Consider the following 24599-nt stretch of genomic DNA (forward strand, 5'->3'; position numbering starts at 1 on the left):
CCTCAACAACGCTTCATCACACTCGTCAACTTAATTTCGACAGTGATGGACAGTCCACAAACGTCTGCCAGAACATGCTAACAACTACTGGGACACGTCAGCCATGTCATTTGTCATCAAACACGTCAGACTTCACGGCTGGCCTTAAACAGCGTACATACCTCACAGACACAGTCTACACAGACATCTCACAATGCCAAACAAGGTAAAGGACTCCTTAAGATGGTGGACACAATCAAAGAAAGTCTGTACAGGAGTCCTATTTCTACAAAGGACTCCAACAATGACAGTCACCATGGATGCCTTCCTAATAGACTGGGGAGTGCATTTACTCAACACAGTACAAGGTCAGTGGTCCCCATCAGAGTCCAAAATGCACATAAATTTGTTGGAACTAAGGGCAATTCGCAACACATGCAACCACTTTCTACCATGAACAAAAAAACAAAGCCATCAGGATGCACACAGACAACATACCATGCATGTTTTACATAAATCGCCAAGGGGGTGCACGATCACACTTGCTATGCACAGAGGCGATACTGCTCTGGAACTGATGCATCAGTCACAACATTGACATATCAGAATCCTACCTTCCAGGATGTCAAAACACAACAGCAGATGCACTAAGCAAAGAATTCTTACAAAATAGTGAGTGGGAAATGGACCCTGGAGTTCTACATATGATATTCAGACTATGGGGATTCCCTACCATAGACCTCTTTGCAACAGCACAGAACACCAAGTGCCCACAATATTGCTCCAGAGCCATATTGAGACCCTGTTCCCTAGGCAACGCTCTCCTCTGCAAATGGATGCACTGTTAATGTATGCATTTCCCAATCACACTCTTAACCTGTGTCATACACAAGATCAAGATGGACAAATCCAAAGTCATCCTAATAGCACCTACATGGCCCAGACAGACACGATTCCCATACCTGCTAAAGATGGCGGTATGCTCACCTCGAAATCTTCCCCAATACCTCACCTCCTTGCACAAGATGCGAGACACGTCCACCATCGCAGCCTCTCAGTACTCCACTTCAAGGCCTGGCTACTCCATGGCTGAGAGGAATTGAAACCTCCTTTTTGGAGGAAGTAAAAAACATATTACTGAATTGCTGTAGAACAAATACGAGACAGACATATATCCATACGTGGAAATGGTTCAACATTTAGTGCTGAGACAAAACAGATCTTACCAGCATCCTCCCCCTTAACAAGGGTACTGGATTATATATTAGAACTAAAAACACTGGGCACTTCATAAGCTCTGTCAAGGTACACTTGGCGGCTATCACAGCTTTCCATGATAAGGTAAACGGGATCAACATATTCGCCCACCCAACGACTAAACGTTTCCTCGAGCATTGAGAACACCTACCTCAAAATAAGGAACCCCCTCCTATGTGAGACCTCAACCTCGTCTTACACAGATTTATGTGTAATAAATCTGTGGGATTTATGGGAAACCCATTTGAGCTGCTTGCCACCTGCTCGCTACTCCACCTATCTATGAAGGTGGCTTTCCTTATCACCATCATGTTCGCCAGATGGGTGAGGGAACTAGATGCCCTAATGGCACCACCCCCATACACAATTTTCTTTAAAGACAGTGTTACCTTAAGGCCACCCCAAATTCCTACCCAAGATTGCATCCTCCTTTCATTTGTACCAACCCATTAACTTACCTATGTTTTTTCCAAAACTACATGCAGACAAAAGAGGAATCACGGCACACACTGGACATTCAAAGAGCATTAGCGTTTTACATCGAAAGAACAAAAACATTTAGAAAATCACCGATACTATTTGTCTCTGTAACAGAATATTCAACAGGGGAAACCATCTCAAAGCAGAGACTATACAAGTGGATATCAGGATGCATCCACCTTTGGTATCAAATGCTTCATTTACAAGCCCCAATGGGAATTCACACACACTTTACCAGAGCACTTTCAGCACCCATAGCTTTTCTCAACAATGTTCCCATTATTGACATTTGCAGAGCAGCAGCTTGGGCATCAGCCCACCCATTCACAAAGCACTATGCTATAGAGCAACAGTCATAATCGGATACGCAGTTTGGACTCACGGTTTTATCCACCATCAGTAATGCAAATCTGAATCCCTTCCACTGAGAGGCAGTGATCAACAGTCACAAAACTGGAGCACCCACAGGGCTATTCCTCAAAGAAGAGAGGGTTGTGCTTCTTTGAGATGGTTGTCCCTGTGGGTGCTCCACTACCCTCCCTCCTCCCCTCTACTTCAGAGTTTCATGTAGATTCTCTGCAGTAAAGAAGGAATCGAGGGATGGTTGGTCACGCAGTACTACGTAACCTCCTGGAGCGGTGCGAGACAGCGACATTGCATGCACGACCCAACTAGGCACTGCTACCACAAATCTCCAATTATAAGCGCAGGGCACATAAAGACCTAAAGTGGAGCACCCACAGGGACAACCATCTCAAAGAACCTGTTACTGCACAAGGTGAGTAACCCTCACTTTGACTGGACCAAAAAGAGGCAGTAGTCCAGCATGAGGTGTGTGATATGTAAAAGATAATCATTCCTAATAGAAATAGAATTTGGTAACAGCAAATAATTTTGCAGGGATTATCTCCCTCAAGAAACAGGATCAGTGTTTTCAGGTCTTGTAATAGATGACCTCATAATCTTGTGGATTTTCTAGCAAATTTTTCCTGGAAATTCAGTGCTCAGGAAAGTGAAAAACAGTAATAACTGGATTCACACCTAATCCAGGGTGTGCTGTGTAAGACACTGCAGTAGAGTCTTGACTTGCTGCACCATGCATATATAAATCCTGGGCCACTCTTGCATGAAGCCTTATATTTATGTCAAGCTGTGGGACAATTTTGTGATGTGGATTTAGAACTAAGGATTGTAATATAGCTCTCCAGAGAGAGCTAGTGGACTTAGACACTAAATAACCTAGTCTCAGGTCTTATATTGCTAGTAACTTCACTTACAACAGAACATCTTATTTTATATGTACTGATAATCTTGCTTCTATATGAGATGTTCTTTGAGTAATTTATATGATTACTTGCAAAGTGCTAAAGAAAATGGAGTTCAGGTAACATTTAGGCTTTCTGTATGTGATCAGCAGGAAAAAACTCTTCAAGAAATTATTTGAAACCCACACAATTATTTTCCGTTAAAGGATGACTGCAAAGCTATGTTTTCTTTCCAAATACAATAGAGTATAATTTACAAAAACCATCAAAAGTAACTATAAATATATGCATTTTAAGACAGCTGTCTCTGTAAGATCAAGGTGCAATTTCTTGTATTCCGAAGTAAATCACAGCCCTTGATAAAGAGGAACAAGGCCCAGAAAAGGAAAACACCAATGCATTTGCTTCCCGGTACACATCTTTCTAGTCATTCTGCAACTTAGGAGAGAGTTTGCAAACAGAAAGCCAGGTAGCCATCTACCATAGAGATGGCAAGATTTGGGATCAGCCTGGTCACGAGTGATGGTAAACTCCATAAAGCAAGACCCTCCATTTAGATTACTCTGCGTTGTAATCTAATAGTAATGAGGTTTTTTTTTTAAATTGATTACTTTTTAAAGAATCCAAGACTTTACGGCTCCCCAAACCCACATCTGACTTTGCATGGGCTCCTAGGTCTACCCACCTGGATCCAGATACAGGGTTGAGGACCCAAGTTACAATATTTTTATATCTGTCTCTGTATCCCCCATTATTAAAATATTGATTTGAATTCTTATGCATTTCTATTCATTACTCTATACAGTTTTCAAAATCTCTTCAAAATTGTGCTGTCACTGACATTTTATGCTGTCCTCTTAATTCACTGTTTCAGGTAATGTTCTCATTACCCCAATATAACACAGGTTCTCATACAATGCGGTAAAGCTCTGACATGCTGCTCTGAGCAGCGTGTTAAGGGTGCTGGGCCGAGGGGTTGGATAGGGGCAGAGGGTCTCGGGCAGTCAGGGGTTCCTCCCCAGGGTCTAGGAGGCAGGAGCTGGGGGGGGGCAATTTTGGGGGCCCCGCAGTACCAGAGTGGCCCGAGGGATTAGTGGGGGCCGGGAGCAGCCAGCTCCGCTTCCCTCGCCCCAGCTGTGTTGCTGGGGGGAGGGGGCTTGGGGTGAAAGGATCCTCCCTGCACGCAGCGGCGGAAGCGGAGCAGCCCGGCCCCAGCCCACTCCAATCCACCAGTTCCCAGCTGTAGCACTCCGCTTCCCACCACAGGTGAGTGCAGGACCTTTCCCCAACCCCCCACCCCTCCCCCTCGGCAACATGGCTGGGGCTGAGGAAGGGAAAGCGGAGCGGACTGGGGCTGCATCGCTCCGCTTCCCACCGCCAGTGTGTGCGGAGGGCATCCTTTCCCCAACCTCCCCGCACTCACTGGCAGCGGGAAGTGGAGCAGCCCAGCCCCAGCCTGCTCTATTCCACCAGCTCCCAGCCACGGCACTCCGCTTTCCATCGCAGGTGAGTACGGGGGGGGGGTGTCCTTTCCCCAACCTCCCTGCACTCACCGGCGGTGGGAAGCGGAGCACCACGGCTGGGAGGTGGCGGAGTGGAGCGGGCTGGGGCTGCGCTGCTCTGCTTCCCGCTGCAGGTGAGTGCAGGATCTCTCTCTCTCACACACACACACACACATGCACGCATCCCACCCCCAGCGACACAGCTGGGGTCGAGGCAAGGAAAGTGGAACGGGCTGGGGCTGCATGGCTCCGCTTCCCGACACAGGTGAGTGGGGGGGCTTCCTTTCCCCAACCTCCCCGCACTCACCAGCAGCGGGAAGCGGAGCAGCCAGGCCCCAGCCCACTCTACTCCGCCAGCTGCTGCACTCCGCTTCCCGCCGTAGGTGGGTACGGGGGGCATCCTTTCCCCAGCCTCCCCACACTCACCAGCGCGCCCCGGCTGGGAGGTGGCGGAGTGGAGTGGGCTGGGGCCACGTTGCTCCACTTCACGCCTGTCAGGGGGCGGGGGGTGTGGATAGGGGTCGAGCAGTCAGGGGACAGGGAGCAGGGGGGTTGGGCAGGGGGTGGGGTCCTGGGGGTGATTAAGGACAGGGGTCTCTGGAGGGGGTGGTCAGGGAACAAGGAACCGGGGGCGGAAGGGGGAAGCAAGTTCTATATAACGCGGTGAGATTTTTTTTGTCTTCCAAGGACTGCGTTGTATCGGGGTAGAGGTGTAGTCACTTTATTAGGTGAAACAACTTTATATAAACTTAAACAACCATTTCATTTTGATTGGAAAACAAAGTATAGTGGGCACTATTGTGCAGTGCAGGCAAAGACTGTCATGTTTTTGTTCTGTGTTTGTACAGCGCCAGTTTGTACTGGTCCCTGACTGAGACTCTTAGGTGCTACAATAATATGAATAATAATAATACAGTTGAACTCCATATCAGCTGGTCATGGTAACCACTCCTTATTAACTGACGAGCTCTTATTTACCTCAGGGCAGGTCTACACTACCACTTAAGTTGATGTAACTTCGATCTCTCAGGGGTATGTGAAAAAGCCAACTCCTGAGCGACGCAACTTACGATGACCTAAGCGCTGTCCACAGGTGGAGTAATTATGCCTTCAGCTTAGGTCGTCTTCACCAGACATGGCGCAGCTGCATCTAGTGCTTCTGGTGTAGCCTCACCCTAAGTAAGTGCAAAAGAAGAACAAAGGCAGCTGAATTTATTAAGCCCAACCCAATGGTAACCACAATCAGCTGACACATTAAACATGCCAGTTTTTATCTACACTGAGAGCTCAGTCATGTTTAACATTAAAACATGTTCTACCATGATGTAATTTTCTTCTGCAAATAAATCTTGTCCCTAAAACTTCCTCTGGTACTTGACGTATTGACCAGTCTTAATATAGGGGATACCAGAGTTAGGCCAAATGCAGGTGTGCAATACAAGCTTTTTTAAGTGAACACCCACACTATATGTTGACAACATTGCTTCAAAGAGTATTCTTTAATAAAGTATGTTCCTTTCTTTTAAGGAAAGGCCGAGAAGTGCAGTGGAGCAGTTATGTCTGGCAGAATACACTCGGCCTCGAATGACTGTGGAGGAGCAGATGGAAAGAATAAAGAGACACCAACAAGCTTGTCTGAGAGAGAAGAAAAAGGGGCTAAATATTATTGGCGTTTCAGATCTGTCTCCTTCACAGAGCTCATCCTTTGTTAGGGATAATCCATTTAAGCTGGCTCAGGTATGCCAAAAGTTCCTTGGTGTACACAGTAATATGTTAGAACAAAAAAAAAACAAAACCATTTGTGTTGCGGGGGAGGGAGGAAGTTGCAAAGTCAAATGCTGCTGCTGCTTTTGTGGCGGCATGGGTCTTGCACTTCAGAATGTCCATTTATAGCAGACTGCCAAAATTGTCCTTAGGAATGCAAGCGGGAGAAAGGGAAATAGACCTTTTTTTAATAATTTATAACTCAGCTAAGCCTAAATGGAATTTCCTGGGATAAAGAAAAGGCACTCCTTTAGTCTGAGGTTACCAAATTTCAATGTCCTGCTGCAAACAATGGAGGTGTTAGCACTTCTCAAAAAAGGTTGCAAGGGTTTTTTTTCCATAATGGAAAATGTTAGGCAGCCTAAATTTAAGAATTACTACCAGCTCCCCATACTTAGCCATAAATTTTATAACTGCATATCTGCTATAAGCAACAAATTGTTCCTGACTTATTACAGTTGGATGTTTTAATTACATGAAAGTCAGGATATTTAAAGTTAAGATTTCAAAAGCAATTTTAATTCTTACCTATTGCATTAAAATAACATGCCACATTTATGAGGAAATGGGAGGTAAACTTTTGAATTGAGGTCAAGCAGTCTAAAGTTTTTTTTCATAACTTTTAGCAGTGTGAGAGAGGTCATAATGGAAGTCTCAGCATAACAATAGGAAAAGAGTATGCAGTAATACCACTGGATTTTTATTGCGAGTATCTCCATATATCACATTTGTTCTACAGAATCGAAGAAAGGACGATATGGTATCTAGTAACATTAAGGAATTAGAAAATGCCATAAGAGAGAATGATTTGGAGCAAAATCATGAAACTCCTGCAGAAGAAATAACACAACTAAATGCTAGATCAGAAGAGCATAATGCAGATTTTACTAAAGAGGTAATAAGTTATATTTAGAGTGTTCAATCCTACCTCAAAAGTAACTTCTTCCACAAATACTGAGCACATCTGTAAGTAACATCACCTGCCAGTTCAGAAACTCTTCTAGATTAATTCAACTCGGGTCTTCCAGTGCATTTTGTGACTGAGGTTTCCTCCTTAGACCAGGGACCTTTTTCTTCCTTTTTTGATTTGTATAGCACCCAGCACATCAAATTGCTTAACAAATAAATAAGGGGAGAGAGAAATAGTTGGGCAATAATTATGACTTGTGCTGATCATCAAAATGGTACTTCTCTCAGATTTATCTTGCATCCCACCCAGTTTTACCCTATTTTAAAATATCCTAATAGCTGTTCAAAAGCATGATGATTTACGGGTGGAGCTAAAGGCTGTCAGAACCACTACCACTTTACCTTGACCATTTTCTTTATCAGGTTTCAACAGAGTAACAATATAAAATCAAGTTATTAAAACTGACCATCTTTTTCTTAACACCTTTTACTTGAAGCCTTTTTGAGCCTTTTGAAAGAGTGCTACTTCACACACAGATAATGACTATCTAATCAGAACTTCTAAAGCATTCACACTGAGTAATGTGTCCAAGCAGTTGTGCGTTGTATTCATTTTGGATGGTGGTGCAGGTATGAAAACAATACAGAAACTGCAATCCAGATTCTAGATAGTTCCCTGATAATTTTAGGTCACTCTCAAAATTCATTGGGCCAAATTGTGCACATTTCTTCCTGTATTGCTCTTCAGGTAATGGTATTGATGTAAATTACATAAACATAATTCTTTAGTTATACCTGTATAACTGAGGCCAAAATTTGGCTCTGTTGACAAAGCTTACTTCCTGAATATCAATTCTCTGCCCACCATTCAGTATGTGCTCACAGTGTGTACCTACAGATTTTTCTTAAAACTTCTCAACTTTTCTTTTTAAAGTTGACAAAAAGTGATGACCCACTGTTACCAGACACGTGTGTTATAGCTGATCCAAAAGAAAGGAATGCTGAAGGAGGAGTAGAAAAACAAAAGAAATTGGGAAAAACACATACTGTAGATACCAGGTAAAAATAAATAAATAAAAATAAGATAATTGCATATTGAACTAGTCCAACAGCTAATTACAGTTTAATAATGAATATTTTAGTTTTTTACCTTTGGAAGCTTGATTCACCGTTCTACGCAACTCCGAAGGGGAAGTGTGGGTAGTATGGGGCTGCATGTAAACAAATATGTTTATTTTCTCTCTAAAAGTATAATGAATACGAATGGTTAGGTGGTATGAAAAATGGAAAAATTGTTTCAAGCATGGACAGGTTGTTCATTACAAGATGGTTTTTGTGTTAAGATTTGATTGCATAATATAATCATAGAAAGAAATAGCACATATTTGACCTAGTCCTGCATTCATTGTCAGAGGCAGGTATAGGATCAGGCCATGAACTATTAACAGATGGGCTTTGAACTTTGTGATTCATGGAAATAAATTCATCAGGTCTGAATAATATTATCAAAGTTATTCTGCTCATTAGTTTCACTCTTAGATTCTCTCTTTGTAGATATTGAGAAAACTAAAATACTCAAGATTTTTCTCCCTACCCCTCCTACTTCCAGACAAATTCAGAGTCCGTTCTACTTCTCAGCTATGGAACAAAATATAAAAATATAACATATTCTGAATGCAACTTAGTTGTTCTTCCTATTCATAGCAAACTCGTTATACTTATAGTCATGATTCATTTCCAACCACCTATTGAAATCAGAAATTCCCTGAGTTCACCCACCATGGATTGGTAACGAGGAGGGAACCTGGTCAACACTGGTTCTTAGATCAAACTTGGGGCAAAAGAAATAACAAGTAATTGTGAAATAGCTTGGAGTCAGGTATCCTTCCCAGACTAATTTCTGGGTTAGGTTTTGTTTTTGTTTTTTTCCTTTTTCTGTGTTGCTGTTTTTGCTCAGAACTAATATGTGGGAAGTTTCAAATACATTTATGAGCATATGTTCATCATGGACAAACATAATTTGTGGTTTGCTTTGGGATGCAAGATCTAGTCAATAATTTTATCTCAGGATGAGAGCTTAATAGCTTTTCTTGCCTCATCAAAGCTTTCCATAAGATTCCTGTTAAAAGCCTCACCTGAAGGCTCCAATGGCAAGTTTTTTTTATTGGAGTCCATTGTACTGTGTATGGAAGCGATCAGCTCAGGAGCAGTCTGGACTTTTGACCCCTTAGGGCAGTTGTTCTCAACCTTTCCAGACTACCTTACCCTTTTTAGGAGTTCGATTTGTTTTCTGTACCCCAAGTTTCACCTCACTTAAAAACTACTTGCTTACAAAATCAGCCACAAAAATACAAAAGTGTCACAGCACACTATTACTGAAAAATTGCTTCCTTTCTCATTTTTACCTTATAACATAAAACTATTAGAATATAAATATTGTGCTTACATTTCAGTGTATAGTATATAGAGCTGTATAAAAAAAGTCATTGTATGAAATTTTAGTTTGCACTGACTTGGTGAGTACTTTTTATGTAGCCTGTTGTAAAACTAGGCAAGTATCTAGATAAGCTGATGTACCTTCAAGGTAGGCATACGTGTGGTTGAGAACCACTGCCTTACGGTACTTCATCACCTTGGAGGGTTTCCATTAACTCCATGATTTCAGAGTTAGAGTAGTACTGGAGCTTTGGTGCACCACATAAGTAGTTCTTGCCTGACTGGAAGCTAGACACGTGTCTTACTATCAGTGTAGAGTGAGGCCCTCTCACATGGTCATAACATTCTCATGACACACTGTATCTTCCCTATGGCCTTGAATTTGGTATCTATTTCAATGTATAAGTATGAAAAATAAAAAAAAAATTGTCAAGTTCCCAGTTTAAAGTTCTTTTTACTCTAGAATGAATTTTATAAGATTCAAACAAAACTAACTTTTTCTTTGATTCAGGGTTTCAACACTCTACTATAGGTTCCAGAAATATGTATTTGATTTAAACAACACAGTCTTGTAAATCGGAGGGGTTTGTGTTAAGAGAAGAAAATTAAGTGCTGGAACTCCAATTGCACATAAATATTGGTTAACACCTGAAATTAAATTAAACAAACTCTAAAAATAGCAACTTTTTTTAACTAGTCTGCAGAACATGGCCCCAATTGCAAACCACAAACATGAAACCAGTCCAAAAGAGAGTGAAGCAGCCAGTGTTCAAGAGCAAGAAGGGATTATTTCTTCTTTTGAGTTAGCAGTACAATCTTCAAGAGAAAATCAAACAGCAGGTATGGAAAAGAGACTGTCAGTTACACAAAAGTGTAAATTGGGAATTAAATGTTACATATGTAATATACATTCTGATTGTTTTCTGATGCTCTGAAATTCTTGTGTAGTGAAAAGAAATCAAAACTAATCTGGGTCTTGCATGCATATTTTTTCACCTGATGGGGAGGGATAGACAGAGACCCGGCCAATTTCCCAATGGACAAATCTCAGAAACACACTGTTTTCAGAGATTTAAATGCAGATCTTTTGGAGGCAACTAGTTTGAGGATGGGAGGATGTTCCCAGAAGTTTCTCTTGGCTGGAGCAAATCGTTCCCTGTCTCCCTTCAGAACAACACACACACACACACACACACACACACACACCCTCTGCACATGTTCAGTGCTGTCTACCTCCTTGCTACTGGTTCCAGTCAGCTCCATGACTTTCTCCTGTAGGTCATTTCACCAAAGGCATCTATTCTAAACACTCACGTTCCTGCTGTTGATCCCCTTTCCTGGTCCTTGCAGGTATGAGCTCCTTGACTGGAGCATAGATATTACAGTGATGAGGGCCATATTAACACTAGATAGTTCCCAATTTAGGCATTAGATTATGAACCAGAAAAATAAGAGAGGTTGGTGTGTGTGTCTCCAGAGGTCAGGAGGATGCCAGAAGTGGAAAAGACAGGGTGATTGCAAGTACCTTAATGGCGCACTTTGCAAGAAAATCAGAGTGCTTGGGGACGGCCAAATTGCTTATGAAATGGGCAGATGGAATGATCAATATTTAAGGTGATCAGGAGGAGTTTGGTGCCAGGGAGGAATAAGGAAGTGCAAATGTGATGTAAAGATAAATAAACAAGGCAAACAGCACAGTCATTCCCATGACTGCTTAGTTCAGGCCAGGATTAGGAAAGATCCTTTGTGGTGACATCACAGGGAAGATTTAGATCAGGGGTAGGCAACCTATGATACGCGTGCCAAAGGCAGCACATGAGCTCATTTTCAGTGGCACACTCACTACCTGGATCCTGGCCACCAGTCCGGAGGGCTCTGCATTTTAATTTAATTTTAAATTAAGCTTCTTAAACATTTAAAAATCCTTATTTACTTTACATACAACAATAGTTGTTATATATTATAGACTTATAGAAAGATACCTTCTAAAAACATTAAAATTTATCACCGGCACACGAAACCTTAAATTAGAGTGAATAAATGAAGACTCGGCACACCACTTCTGAAAGGTTGCCGACCCCGGGTTTAGATACTCTTAGCTAGGGAGCATAACAGGGTTATGGCTGTGTCTAGTAAACTCAATAAAGAATTCTCTTCATATTCATTAACCATCAGTACTGTATCCGTTGTACTGTGTGACACTACAACTTCCTTGTGTGCCATGTCTGTTCTGCAGAGGTACAATTATTTGTGTGAGCAAATATCTTCCTTAAGAACCATGTAAATTCTTCTCTTTAAATAGCATTATTATCACTATATAATGTTGATTTAAAAAGTTTCTTCTGATTATTTTAACCTTTACTTGCATAACACCTTGTTCACAAATTTCATGCTGCTTGAAATATTTTCAATTTGTCTAACTTTTGCCTTCTGTGATATTTATTTTTTAATTTATCTTTTCAGGAAAAAATCTGCCTTCTTCACCAGAGTCCCCACCATCACCAGCTCTATCAACGCAACCACAGCTCACAGAAGGATCACATTTCATGTGTGTATAGTCTCAGACAAGTACGTCTGCTTTTCAGTCATGCTATTTTTCTGGGTATACCGTAGTTTTCTGTGAGAAGCACACACAGACAATTTTATTAAGTAGGGTGAAGGTAGCTGAGATGTATATATCAATCAAACAAGCAAACAAAACAGGAATGTATTGATTCTTTGAGTAGGTGCAGCTGCATATTCAGCTAAGGTGCGTTCACACCTAGCACACTGGAGCTGGAGAATTTTGCCGAGCAGTACCATTAGAAGGTCACCGTTCGCAGCTTGTGGCCATAGCATCTCCTCTGGCTATATGAGGTAGCATTCCCCTAACCTCTGTCTGTCCCTTCTTACCACCCGTGGCTGGAGTCAAAGCTCTGTGTGGTTCCTAACCTCTCAACCTTTCTCTTTCTTAGATGCCCCTGGCATCTTGTCCCTTTCCACTTTTGTCTCGGAAGACTACATTCCTGATAGCAATAGCATCCACAAGGAGAGTCTGGTGCAGTCTCTGATGGCAGAGCCTCCTTGCATACAATTCTCTAAAGACAAACTTACTTTATGACCACACCCAAAAATTTTATCTGAAGTGGTTTTTCAGCTTCATTTGAACCAGGCGGTATATTTACCTGTGTTTTTTCCTAAGTTGCATTCATCTCTGGAAGAGCATCATTTCCACACATCAGATGTCAAGCAATGTCTAGCTTTCTATTTGGACCAGACTAAACTGTTTTGTGCTTCACCATGCCTGTTCATGTCACATACAGGTCATATGAAGGGTCCGGTGGTCTCTTCACAGCCTCTAAATGAATAACCTCCTTTATCGTAACTTCATATGAAATAGCTTTAACTACGCTTCCTTCAGCGGATGCGAGCTAGTTCTATGAGAGTGCAAGCAACATCAGTAGCATTCTTCAGTGCATTTCAGTATTGGACATTTTCAGGGCTGCTACATGCAAACCATCCAATCATTACTGCATCTTGTAGGGTGGATGCTTGTTTCAATGGGTGGTCCTCCAGTTATTGTTTATGCAGACTCTCTGAGCCCTGCTTCCTGGGGGAACTGCTTGTGAGCCACTGAAGTGGAATACATGGCTGCATCTACTTGAGGAAGAAGAAACCTTTTCTTACTGTAACTGTGGTTCTTTGAGATGTGATGCAGATGTGTATTCCACGACCCACCTCTGTTCTCTGTGCATCACAGTTTCTCTGGGCATTCAGTGTGAAGGGACTGAGGGGGTTCGGGACTGCACTACCTTATATAGCCAAGGGAGGGGCTGCGGCCACGAGGCACAAGTATTCTCCCTCTACAGGTACTACTAGGTAAAATTCTCTGGTTCCCGTGCACTGGGCACACGGACACACCTAAGTGGAATACACATCTGCATCACATTTCAAAGAAACACAATTAAAGTAAGTAATGGTTCCTTACATGCATATAATCCATACAGTATTCGGATAAGGTAGTAGTAGTTAGAAATGGAAAGGATCAATTAGCTCATCAAGCATATTCTTCTGTAATGGTAGAATAACAGTCCCTTGATAGGAGATATTAAATTGTAATGAAACACGTGCTTCTTCTTCGAGTGATTGCTCCTATGCATTCCAGTTAGGTGTGCGCGCCGTGCGTGCACGGCATCTCGGAACTTTTTTACCCTAGCAACTCCGGCGGGCCGGCTGGGCGCCCCCTGGAGTGGCGCCGCTATGGCGCTAAATATATACCCCAGCCGGCCCGTCCGCTCCTCAGTTCCTTCTTACCGCCCGTGACGGCCAGTTGGAACTGTGGAGTGCTCTCCGTCCTCCACAACCCTAGCTCTCGCTTCGTGTTTGTATATAGTTAGTTTAGTGATTAGTTTTTACAGTTTGTTAGTTAGATAGTTAGTGTAAGATAAGGTTAAAGGGGGGGTTTCCCCCTTTGCCTCCCCCGGTGCGGGCTCATGCCCAAAGCACCGGGCTTTAAGCCCTGCACATCGTGCCAGAAGCCGATGCCTGTCGGAGACCCGCACGACGCCTGTCTCCGTTGCCTGGGCGAAGGACATAGAACAGATAAGTGTTCGCTCTGTTCCACCTTCAAACCGCGAACTCGGAAAGAGCGGGATATCCGCTTAAAGCAGCTCCTGATGGAAGCGTCGCTCCGGCACCGCGAGCTTCCTCAGTGCGGAGTGCACCAGCGGCACCGAGCCACTCCGGCTCCGCGGCACCGCAGCCTCCGAAAGCGGCTACGAAGTCCCGGCACCGTTCGCTTTCGCCTTCAAAGAAACTTAAGCTGGCGAAGGCGCTTGCTCAGGCCCGAGCTGAGGACTCGGCGAAAACGGTCGCGCCACCTACGGTCTCTGCGGTGCCCGTGCACAAGTCGAGCACCGGACCTTTGACTCCGGCGCCGCAAGGCCCGTCGAGTCCGGCGCCGCCACGCTCCCCGGTACCGACCGTGGTTGAGCCCCGGCTGCCGTCGACGCCGGAGACATTCTCTTCGGCGAGGGAGCTGATTCAGCTCATAGAGGCACCGAGCCTCCGGCCCCCGGCACCGCCGGTGCGGGCTGTCGTGTCGTCGGGAAAGCTGGCCAGAATGACCCGGCCACCGTCTCTGGACAGGCGACATGGACGGCACACTCGGTCCCGGTCACGTTCCCAGTCCGTTGGCAGATCTCCGTCCCGTCGCTCGCGATCCCGGCACCGCTCGCCATCGCGGTACCGATCGCCGTCGAAACGTCGGTCGCAGTCCCGGTACCGCTCATCATCGCGGTACCGGTCATACTCCCGGTGCCGCACGAGGTCCAGGTCGCCATCACGTCGGCACCAGCGTAGGTCGGCGTCCCGGCACCGTTCCCGGCACCGCAGGTCTCAGTCCAGGTCGAGCTCCCGGCACCGGTCGAGCTCCCGGCACCGTGACGGTCGTCGCTCCCGGTCGCCATCTCGGTACCGAGCGGAACAGCATCGCTCTTCACTGCCATCCGGGGACGGACTGCCTCATTCCGCGGCGCACTCCGTCAGCGCCTCGGCACCTCCATGGCCATCCCGCCCCGCGTCGGTCGCTTCCGGGACAGGGGGCTACGGACACCTGCCGCCGACCCCACAGGGACATCCTCAAGGGGCACAGCCGTGGGGCTTCTGGATTCCCTGGGCCCAGTATGAGGCTCAGGGGGTGCCCTTCCCCCCAAGACCCCTGGCGTCCTAGCGCAGGATACCAGAGGCGACACTCAGCCGACCGGCCCCTTCGCCGCCAGGCGCGGGTTCCATACTGCCTGAACCCCAGGGGCACGCGCAGCCCGACCCTCCTGACGAGCAGACAGCGGACCCATCTTCGGAGGCGGTCATCCAGGGCTTGTCCTCCTCGTCCTCGCCTGACGAAGCGGTGGCCGGAGCGTCGGCGAAGGAACCTCCGCCCATAGATTTGAAGGCGCACCAGGACCTCCTTCGCCGCGTCGCGACGGCTATGGCTCTACCGATAGCGGAGGTCCAGGAGGACGAGGACCCCATCACGAATGTAGTGGGGGCAGAGGTCCCAGTGCGCGTCGCACTGCCTTTCGTGAGGACAATTCAAAAGAATGCCACCACGCTCTGGCAGACGCCTGCGTTCGTCCCTCCTACGGCCCGCGGGGTTGAACGCAAATACTCTGTCCCTCCCATGGGCTATGAGTATCTATATACTCACCCAACCCCGGACTCGTTGGTAGTTCAATCAGTGAACGATAGGGAGAGGCACGGCCAACCTGCCCCTGCGCCCAAATCGAAGGACGCGCGGCGGATGGACCTGCTAGGCCGTAAGGTCTATTCCGCTGGCGGTCTGCAGATGCGTATCGCCAATCAGATGGTCCTCCTCGCCAGGTACGTCTTCGACATCATGGCGTCCCTGGCGAAATTTACGGAACTCCTGCCAACAGCCTCCCGCCAAGAGTTCGCGGCGATGTTGGACGAGGGGAGGAGATCATCTAGGTCCTCCATCACGGCCGCCCTCGACGCTGCGGACTCCGGAGCTCGGACCTTAGCCTCCGGCGTGACGATGAGGCACATCGCCTGGCTGCAGTCCTCCACCCTGCCACCGGAGGTCCAATACACGCTGCAGGACCTACCCTTTGACACGAAGGGTCTTTTTTCCGAGAAGACGGATTCTCGGATCCAGACCATGAAGGACGGCCGTATTGCAATCCGTACTCTCGGCATGCACACGCCGGCGATGCAACACAGGTCCTTCCGGCAGCAGCCCTCCCGGCCCGTCTATCAGCAACGATATCGGCCATACAATAGCCGGCGACCGACCCAAAATCGCCGTCGTCCTTCCGGCAACCGCCGCAACCAGGGCCAGGCCGCTTCCAAGGCCCCTCAGGGGGCCAAGCAGGCCTTTTGATGGGACGCTCGAGGACGGCCCATCACTCTCCCTACCGGATCCTTCCCCGTTATTTTACAACCGCCTTTCCCATTTCTTTTCGGCGTGGTCCCAAGTAACATCAGACAACTGGGTGCTCCAAACAGTCCAGTCGGGATACCGCCTGCAATTTGTTTCGCCCCCACCTTCCCACCCACCCTCCCTGTCCCTCTTCAGGGACCCCTCTCACGAGCAAGTCCTCTTACAAGAGGTTCAGACTCTATTGAGCGTGGGTGCCATAGAAGCAGTGCCTCAAGACAGGCGGGGCAGGAGATTCTATTCCCGTTATTTTCTCATCCCCAAAGCGAAAGGAGGGCTACGTCCTATCCTGGACCTCCGCGAGCTGAACAAGTACCTGCTCAAGCCCAGGTTTCGCATGGTCACCTTGGGGACCATCATTCCCTCGTTGGATCCGGGAGATTGGTTTGCCGCCCTCGACATGAAGGACGCCTACTTCCATGTCGCAATCTATCCTCCCCATCGTCGGTACCTCCGGTTTGTGGTCAACAGCACCCACTACCAGTTCGCCGTGTTGCCATTCGGACTCTCCACCGCCCCGAGGGTATTTACCAAATGCATGGCGGTAGTTGCCGCAGCCCTCCGACGTCGTCAGATACACGTCTACCCGTATCTCGACGACTGGCTGGTTCGAGGTCAGTCTCGACAACTCGTGATGGACCAGATGACAGAAATCCTGTCTCTATTTCAGCGGCTCGGTCTTCTCATCAACGCCGAGAAGTCCACTTTGATTCCGACACAGCGAGTGGAGTTCATCGGAGCAGTCTTCGACTCCACGGTGGCCAGGGCCTGTCTCCCTCGCGCTCGACACCAGACGATGGTCTCCATCATCCGGGACCTCGTCACCTTCCCGACCACGACAGTGCGCTCCTGCCTCCGCCTCCTGGGCCACATGGCTTCATGCACATATGTCACCGCGTACGCGCGGCTCCACCTCCGCCCGTTCCAGTCTTGGCTCGCGTCGGTGTACCGGCCGCATCGGGACCCCATCGACATGGTGGTCACGGTCACCAGGGCGACCCTCGAGGCCCTCAGCTGGTGGCTCGACCCGGAGATTGTGTGTGCCGGAGTCCCGTTCCACCCTCCTCGCCCGTCCGTCACTCTGACCACGGATGCCTCAGCGCTCGGTTGGGGAGCTCACCTAGGCGATGTTCATACCCAAGGCCTGTGGTCGCCCCAGGAGCTCGCCCTGCACATCAATGTCCGCGAGCTGCGAGCTATCCGTCTGGCCTGTCGCACCTTCTGCACGCACCTGCAAGGCCGCTGTGTAACAGTGTTCACGGACAATACAACAGCAACGTTCTACGTGAACAAACAGGGCGGAGCCCGATCCTCCCTCCTCTGCAAGGAGGCGATGCTCCTGTGGGACTTCTGCGTGACCCACTCCATTCACCTGGAAGCGTCCTTTCTTCCGGGAGTGCAGAACACGCTGGCCGACCATCTCAGCAGGTCGTTCCTCTCCCACGAGTGGTCCCTCCGTCCAGATGTCGTCCACACAATCTTCCGGAGGTGGGGGTTTCCCCAGATAGACCTATTCGCCTCCAGGGAGAACAGGAAGTGCCACCTGTTTTGCTCGTACCAGGGTCGCTCGCCAGGCTCCCTGTCGGACGCCTTCCTTTATCCCTGGACGGATCGCCTCCTCTATGCCTTCCCTCCGTTCCCACTCGTGCACCGAGTGCTCCTGAAGCTTCGGAGGGACAGAGCCACAGTCGTACTCGTAGCGCCGGCCTGGCCGAGGCAGCACTGGTACACCCTGCTGCTCGAGCTCTCCGTTCGGGAACCCATCCCCCTTCCGTTGTGGCCGGACCTCATCACCCAGGACTTCGGCAGACTCTGCCATCCGAACCTGCAGTCCCTCCATCTCACAGCTTGGTACCTGAGTGGTTGACCCACGCGGAGAGGGGCTGTTCTGCGGCAGTTCAGCAGGTCCTGCTTGAGAGCAGGAAGCCTTCCACTCGCTCCACTTACCTAGCGAAATGGAAGAGATTCGCACTATGGTGTGATCAACGAGGTCTCAATCCGTTCGTAGTCCCGGTCCCTACCATCCTGGACTACCTCTGGTACCTTAAGGAGCAAGGTCTTGCGGTCTCCTCCTTGAGAGTTCACCTGGCAGCAGTGTCCGCCTTTCGTCCATCCGTGGAAGGTCGGTCCATCTTTTCGAACCAGATGGTTTCCCGCTTCCTCAAGGGCCTGGACCGCTTGTACCCGCCGGTCTGACGTCCTACCCCGACATGGGATTTGAACCTCGTGCTGGCTAAGCTGATGAGTCCCCCGTTCGAGCCCTTAGCCACGTGCTCACTGCTCTACCTCTCCTGGAAGACGGCCTTCCTCGTCGCCATTACATCAGCGAGACAAGTTTCTGAGCTCCGCGCTCTGACGGTTAGCCCGCCGTACACAGTCTTCCATGGGGACAAGGTGCAGCTTCGCCCTCATCCTGCATTCCTCCCGAAGGTAGTGTCAGCTTTCTATCTCAACCAGGAGATCTTCCTCCCGGTGTTCTTCCCGAAGCCACATGCCTCGCCTCGGGAGCAACAGCTGCACACCCTCGACGTCCGCAGGGCGCTCGCTTTCTACATCGAGCGGACTAAGCCCTTCCGGCGTTCGCCCCAGCTATTCGTAGTGGTTGCTGACCGCATGAAGGGCGAGCCGATATCCTCCCAGCGCATTTCCTCCTGGGTCACTGCTTGTATCCGGACCTGCTCCGAGCTTGCTCGCGTGCCACCATGCCGCCTCACCGCTCACTCGACGAGAGCGCACGCCTCGTCCGCGGCTTTTCTGGCCAATGTTCCGATCCAGGACATCTGTCGAGCGGCCACCTGGTCTTCGGTCCACACCTTCGCCTCCCACTACGCGTTGGTGCAGCAGTCTCGAGACGACGCAGCCTTCGGCTCCGCAGTGTTACACTCCGCCACGTCTCACTCCGACCCCACCGCCTAGGTAAGGCTTGGGAATCACCTAACTGGAATGCATAGGAGCAATCACTCGAAGAAGAAAAGACGGTTACTCACCTGTAGTAACTGTTGTTCTTCGAGATGTGTTGCTCCTATCCATTCCAGACCCGCCCTCCTTCCCCACTGTCGGAGTAGCCGGCAAGAAGGAACTGAGGAGCGGACGGGCCGGCTGGGGTATATATTTAGCGCCATAGCGGCGCCACTCCAGGGGGCGCCCAGCCGGCACGCCGGAGTTGCTAGGGTAAAAAAGTTCCGAGATGCCGTGCACGCGCGGCGCGCACACCTAACTGGAATGGATAGGAGCAACACATCTCGAAGAACAACAGTTACTACAGGTGAGTAACCGTCTTTTATGCAGTCAAGGTAAAAATGTATCACTATTTGGGTGTTACAACACCCAAAGGCTCCAGTCAGGATCATAGCCCAGTTGAACTATTAATTGTACATATCGTATGTTCCTAAGAGTTTATAATCTAATTTAAGACAAATAAGTGTGACTTGATAAATAGTAGGAGGGAAAAGGATGGGAGGAAGAGGATAGCAATAATAAAAACACACAGTTACTCACTGTGTCTGTAGACCTTGATGGTTCTTTTTTATATACACACACACACACACACACACACACGATCCCCACTTGGCCCCTCTACCTATCCATAACTGGTAATTTCTTGTAGGAATCAAGGTAGAAATCATTAGCTTGGTCAGAGGAAATAGTCTTATTCTATATGATGATATGATGGTCTATTATGATATAGATAGGTAACACATTATGATATAGAGACAATGGAACAATGATCAAACAATCAGTTTGTAACCACCTAGAAGACAATAAGGTGATAAGTAACAGTCAACATGGATTTGTTAAGGACAAGTCATATCAAACCAACCTAATATCCTTCTTTCACAGGGTAACAAGCCTTGTGGATAGGGGTCAGCAGTAGATGTGATATATCTCAACTTTAGCAAGGTTTTGATATAGTGTCATGTGACCGTCTCATAAGCAAACTAGGGAAATACAGCCTAATATGAACCTACTATAAGAAAGATGCACAACTGGTTGGAAAAGCATACTCAGAGTAGTTACCAGTGGTTCTCTGTCAAGCTGAAAAGGCATATTGAATGATGTATCGCAGGGATCTGTCCTGGGTGCTGTACTCTTCAATATCTTCCTAAATTATTTAGATAATGGCAGAGAGAATACAGGTATAAAGTTTGTAGGTGATACCAAGCTGGGAGGGGTTGCAAGCTCTTGAATTAGAATTCAAAATGATCTTGACAAACTGGAGAAGTGGCCTGAAATAAATAGGATGAAATTCAATAAGAACTAATGTAGTACACTACTAATGTAGTACACTAAGGAAGGAATAATCAATTGCAGAAATACAAAATGAGAAATGACTGCGTAGGAAGAAGTATTGCAGAATGGCTCTGGGGTTATAGTGGATCACAAACTAAATATGAATAAACAATGTAATACTGTTGCAAAATAAAGCAATCATTCTGGGATGTATTACCAGAAGTGTTGTAAGCAAAACGTGAAGTTCTTCCACTCTACTCAGCAATGATAAGGCATCAGCTGGAGTACTGTGTCCAATTCTGGGTACCACATTTTGGAAAAGATGTGGACTTATTGGAGCAAGGCCAGAGGAAAGGAACAAAATGATTGATGGTCTAGAAAATGACCTACAAGAAAAGATTGAAAAAATGGGTTTGTTTAGTTTGGCGAAGAGGAGACTGAAGGGGGGCATAAGTCTTCAAGTACATAAATGATTGTTATAAAGAGGAGTATGATAAGTTGTTCTCCTTATCCACGGAGGACAGGACAAGGAGCAATGGGCTTAATTGCAGCAAGGGAGATTTAGGTGAGACATTAAGAAAAACTTCCTAGCTGTTACACACTGGAAGAAATTACCTAGGGAGATTGTGGAATCTCTATCATTGGAGGTTTTAAGAACAAGTTAGACAAACATCTGTCAGGGATGGTCTAGATAATACATAGTCCTGCCTCAGTGAAAGGGATTGGGCTCGATGACCTGTTTAGGTCCCTTCCAGTCCTACATTTCTATGGTTCTGAGAGTTCCTGTTTATTGAATCTGAGTGGAAATAGAAGCAAGCAGGTTTGTTTATACAAGTGTTTAAAGAAACTAAGGGATACAGGTCGGAACGTTTTAACACTTTTTCTAGCACTTTAATTAGTCAAAACTTCTATGTTGTCAGGGAGTATCTTTTTTTAAAGTAAGCCTTCAAGAAAAGGCAATCAAAAGAATATGCCTTGTTTCATTGGTCCTGTAAGCTATATAACTATAAGGCCATATAACTAGGAAAAGGAGAACTTTGTCAGTTTTTAAAAGATGCTTTCTTAGTGAAGTTTGAAAACGCATAACCTAGTTCATATAGGGCACCTGTGTTTTGTTTTAACAAAGTCATAATAATTGCATGAAATGTGATACTTTCTTGTGTGAGTGTAATAGGCAAAAAGAGGTATTACCTCTTTGTTAAAGTGAAATGGTTTTAATCTCTTCTTTCCTGTCCATACAAAAACATCACATGCAGCCTTTGTTGCTTTTGAGTGATATCAAACTTAATAGTATAGTAAAAATATTTTAAATGGTAAATCATGATATGCACTTTCAGAATGTATAAATAGAGCTGTTTATGTGCAAATCAAATAGCATATGTACAAATACACACAAACATTGGAGGGGTGTATGTATATATTCTGGGCCTTTAAGTAGGGCTGTCATTACCCAACCAACCTTTTCTTTTACATAGTTTTAATTCAGTGGACTGACTGGAGCTAGACTCTACTGGTTATAGCTCTATTAGCTTCCCCCACCCCGATCAATCTCTGCGTCTGTCCTGAAAGGAACAACCTGACATTCTTCTTCGAGTGATGGTCCCTATATGTATTCCAAACACTGGTGCACATGCGCCGGAGCTGGAAGTTTTTCAGCAGCACTGTCTGTTGACCTGCATGGCCTCCTTATGTTGCCACATGCTCCAAATGATATCATAAGAGGCCTCAGTTCCCTATTACCGCATGATTGGAGTTGGAATCCTCTTTGTGCTCATACCCTCTATGAGAACAACTGTCTGTTGTAAATAGTTAGCTCTGTTTTCTTTCTCTTCATACTTCTGTACATATGTTAGTTTAGTTAATGTATAAAGTAGCTCCTCATGGGGCCTCTCCCGACCCCGTCAGGGGATTATGCCTTGTGTTCCGGGGTTCAAGAATTGTACTTCGTGCTCTCACTCATTCTTTGTGAGTGATGAGCGCACACGTGCTCTCTCCTGCCTGGGCAAGACAACCCTTGTTGCTCGCTGCAATATGTGCAAATCCTTCCCCTCAAGGACCCACAACACTTGACTTCAGCCCCTCTGCAAGTTCCTCATTGAGAAAGTGCTGCTCTGGCCCCAGGCAGTCAGATGCTGTGCCGGTGATGCACCGACCATCACCGGCAGTGAGCATCTCGCCCTTGGCTTCACCTCTGGGTCCATCAGCACTGCCAAAATGTGAGAAGGTACATAAGGACAGTCACATGCGCTCTCACAAACACCGCAGCAGGTCCCCATCGTGGACCACTGTGCAACACTGCGTTTTCTCCCCAAGCTGGGTTCAGTCGGGTGAGATATCGCATGGTGACCCTGCAGGGCAACCACCTAAGGTGGGGCAATGTGAAGTAGAAGCAAAACCTGCCAGTTCCCGCAAGGACCGAGGGGCTCAACCGCCCACCAGTGTGCACTACTCAGCTGCCGCAGGACACTCCGGCTCCACTCTGCATACCCCTCCTCGGCGCAGCAGACAGTGGGATGTGCCCTGGACACCGGGCCAGTTGGATCCGCTGATCTCCCACCTCAAGCTGTTGTACCCACCCTTGCCGCTTCTCTTGGCCCCCTCCCACCCCAGTCCACCTTCACTGGTGGATGAGCCACTCCTCTTCAGTCACAACCCACCCACACTGGTTGCAGTACTGCCCAAACCGATGGCTTGTCCACTTCCGGAGGCTTTTTCGGACTAAGAGGGTTTCTCAGCAGACAACCCTGGTCTCATAGCATAGTGTGGACTCCTGGGCTTGCTCACCATTTCTGACCCCCTATGCTCCGAGCCTTCCTCCCAATGGCCCGCTTCACCACCCTCATAGCCCTTGTGAATACCCTGTGCTGCAACCCACACATGAGGGTGCGCCATCGTGTCTGCCTCCTTGGCCACATGGTAGCCTTCACCTATGTCACATCGCACATACATCTCACCCAGGACCACAGCAGGGTTTGCCACCTAACCAAAACCCTCTCCAATTGATGGCCTGGTTTTTGGATGGGGCTCAGGTGTAGACAATGCCTGTTCATCACCTGTACACCGTGGTCTCTCATGCAGTAGGCAGGAGTCTACGAGGACATGCTACACCGCAAAATGGATGCGCTTCACCTCCTGGGCACAGCGCTGACACCTCCCCCTCCACAGTGTCTCCATGCCTGACATCCAAGACAACTGCCTAGAGCTCAAGACCTCAGGTTTTGCACTTAGGTCAGACACACACACCCTCCCCCGCCCCGCAGACAGACAGTTGATATTTACCCACCCTACCACTACCAGTTTCTGAGGAGCCTGACAAACTATTTCCCACCAGTCCTTACCCCACTCCCCTTGGAACTTCAACTTTGTGCTGTCTGTGCTCACCTGACCTCCATTCAAACATGCTCCCTGGCCTACCTAGCCATGAAGGTCCTCTTCCTGATGGCTATCACCTCTGCTGAGCGGGTCAGCAAACTGGCGACCATGATAGCTGACACCTCATATAGAGTTTTCCATAGATACAGTCTCCCTGTGCCTCCACCCTAAGTTCCTTCCAAAAGTTGCCTTCAAGTTTAATCTCAACCAGTCCATCCATCTTCCGATCTTCCACCCTAAACCACATACCAGTCCCACAGACAGTACGCTACACTCTCTGGATGGCTGTAGGGCACTGGCTTTTTACCTGGACAGAACTCGTGCATTCTACACCTCATCATGCCTCTTTATAGACATAGGTGAAGCATGTCCATTGTGGAACAGTCCAGAGGGCAGGCCCTTTCCTCACAGCGCATATCCAATTGGATCTCAGAATGCTACACTCGCTCCAACGTGACACCATCTGGC

At 47.4% G+C, this 24599-nt stretch overlaps 1 protein-coding gene across 4 annotated transcripts in view; it reads left to right on the plus strand.

The window, feature by feature from the left end:
* PLEKHA5 (pleckstrin homology domain containing A5) overlaps nucleotides 1–24599 on the plus strand; it is a 304813-nt gene that overhangs the window by 276930 nt on the left and 3284 nt on the right. For all 4 annotated transcript variants that reach the window (XM_044992791.1, XM_044992750.1, XM_044992765.1 and 1 more), the window contains 5 exons: nucleotides 6011–6220; nucleotides 6987–7142; nucleotides 8091–8215; nucleotides 10290–10432; nucleotides 12056–12160. In XM_044992791.1, coding sequence (XP_044848726.1) covers nucleotides 6011–6220; nucleotides 6987–7142; nucleotides 8091–8215; nucleotides 10290–10432; nucleotides 12056–12150 — 729 coding nt within the window. In that variant the 3' untranslated portion in view covers nucleotides 12151–12160. The remainder of the gene's footprint in view (nucleotides 1–6010; nucleotides 6221–6986; nucleotides 7143–8090; nucleotides 8216–10289; nucleotides 10433–12055; nucleotides 12161–24599) is intronic.

Source organism: Mauremys mutica, chromosome 1 (assembly GCF_020497125.1).
Source record: "Mauremys mutica isolate MM-2020 ecotype Southern chromosome 1, ASM2049712v1, whole genome shotgun sequence".
NCBI classification, from domain to species: domain Eukaryota; kingdom Metazoa; phylum Chordata; order Testudines; family Geoemydidae; genus Mauremys; species Mauremys mutica.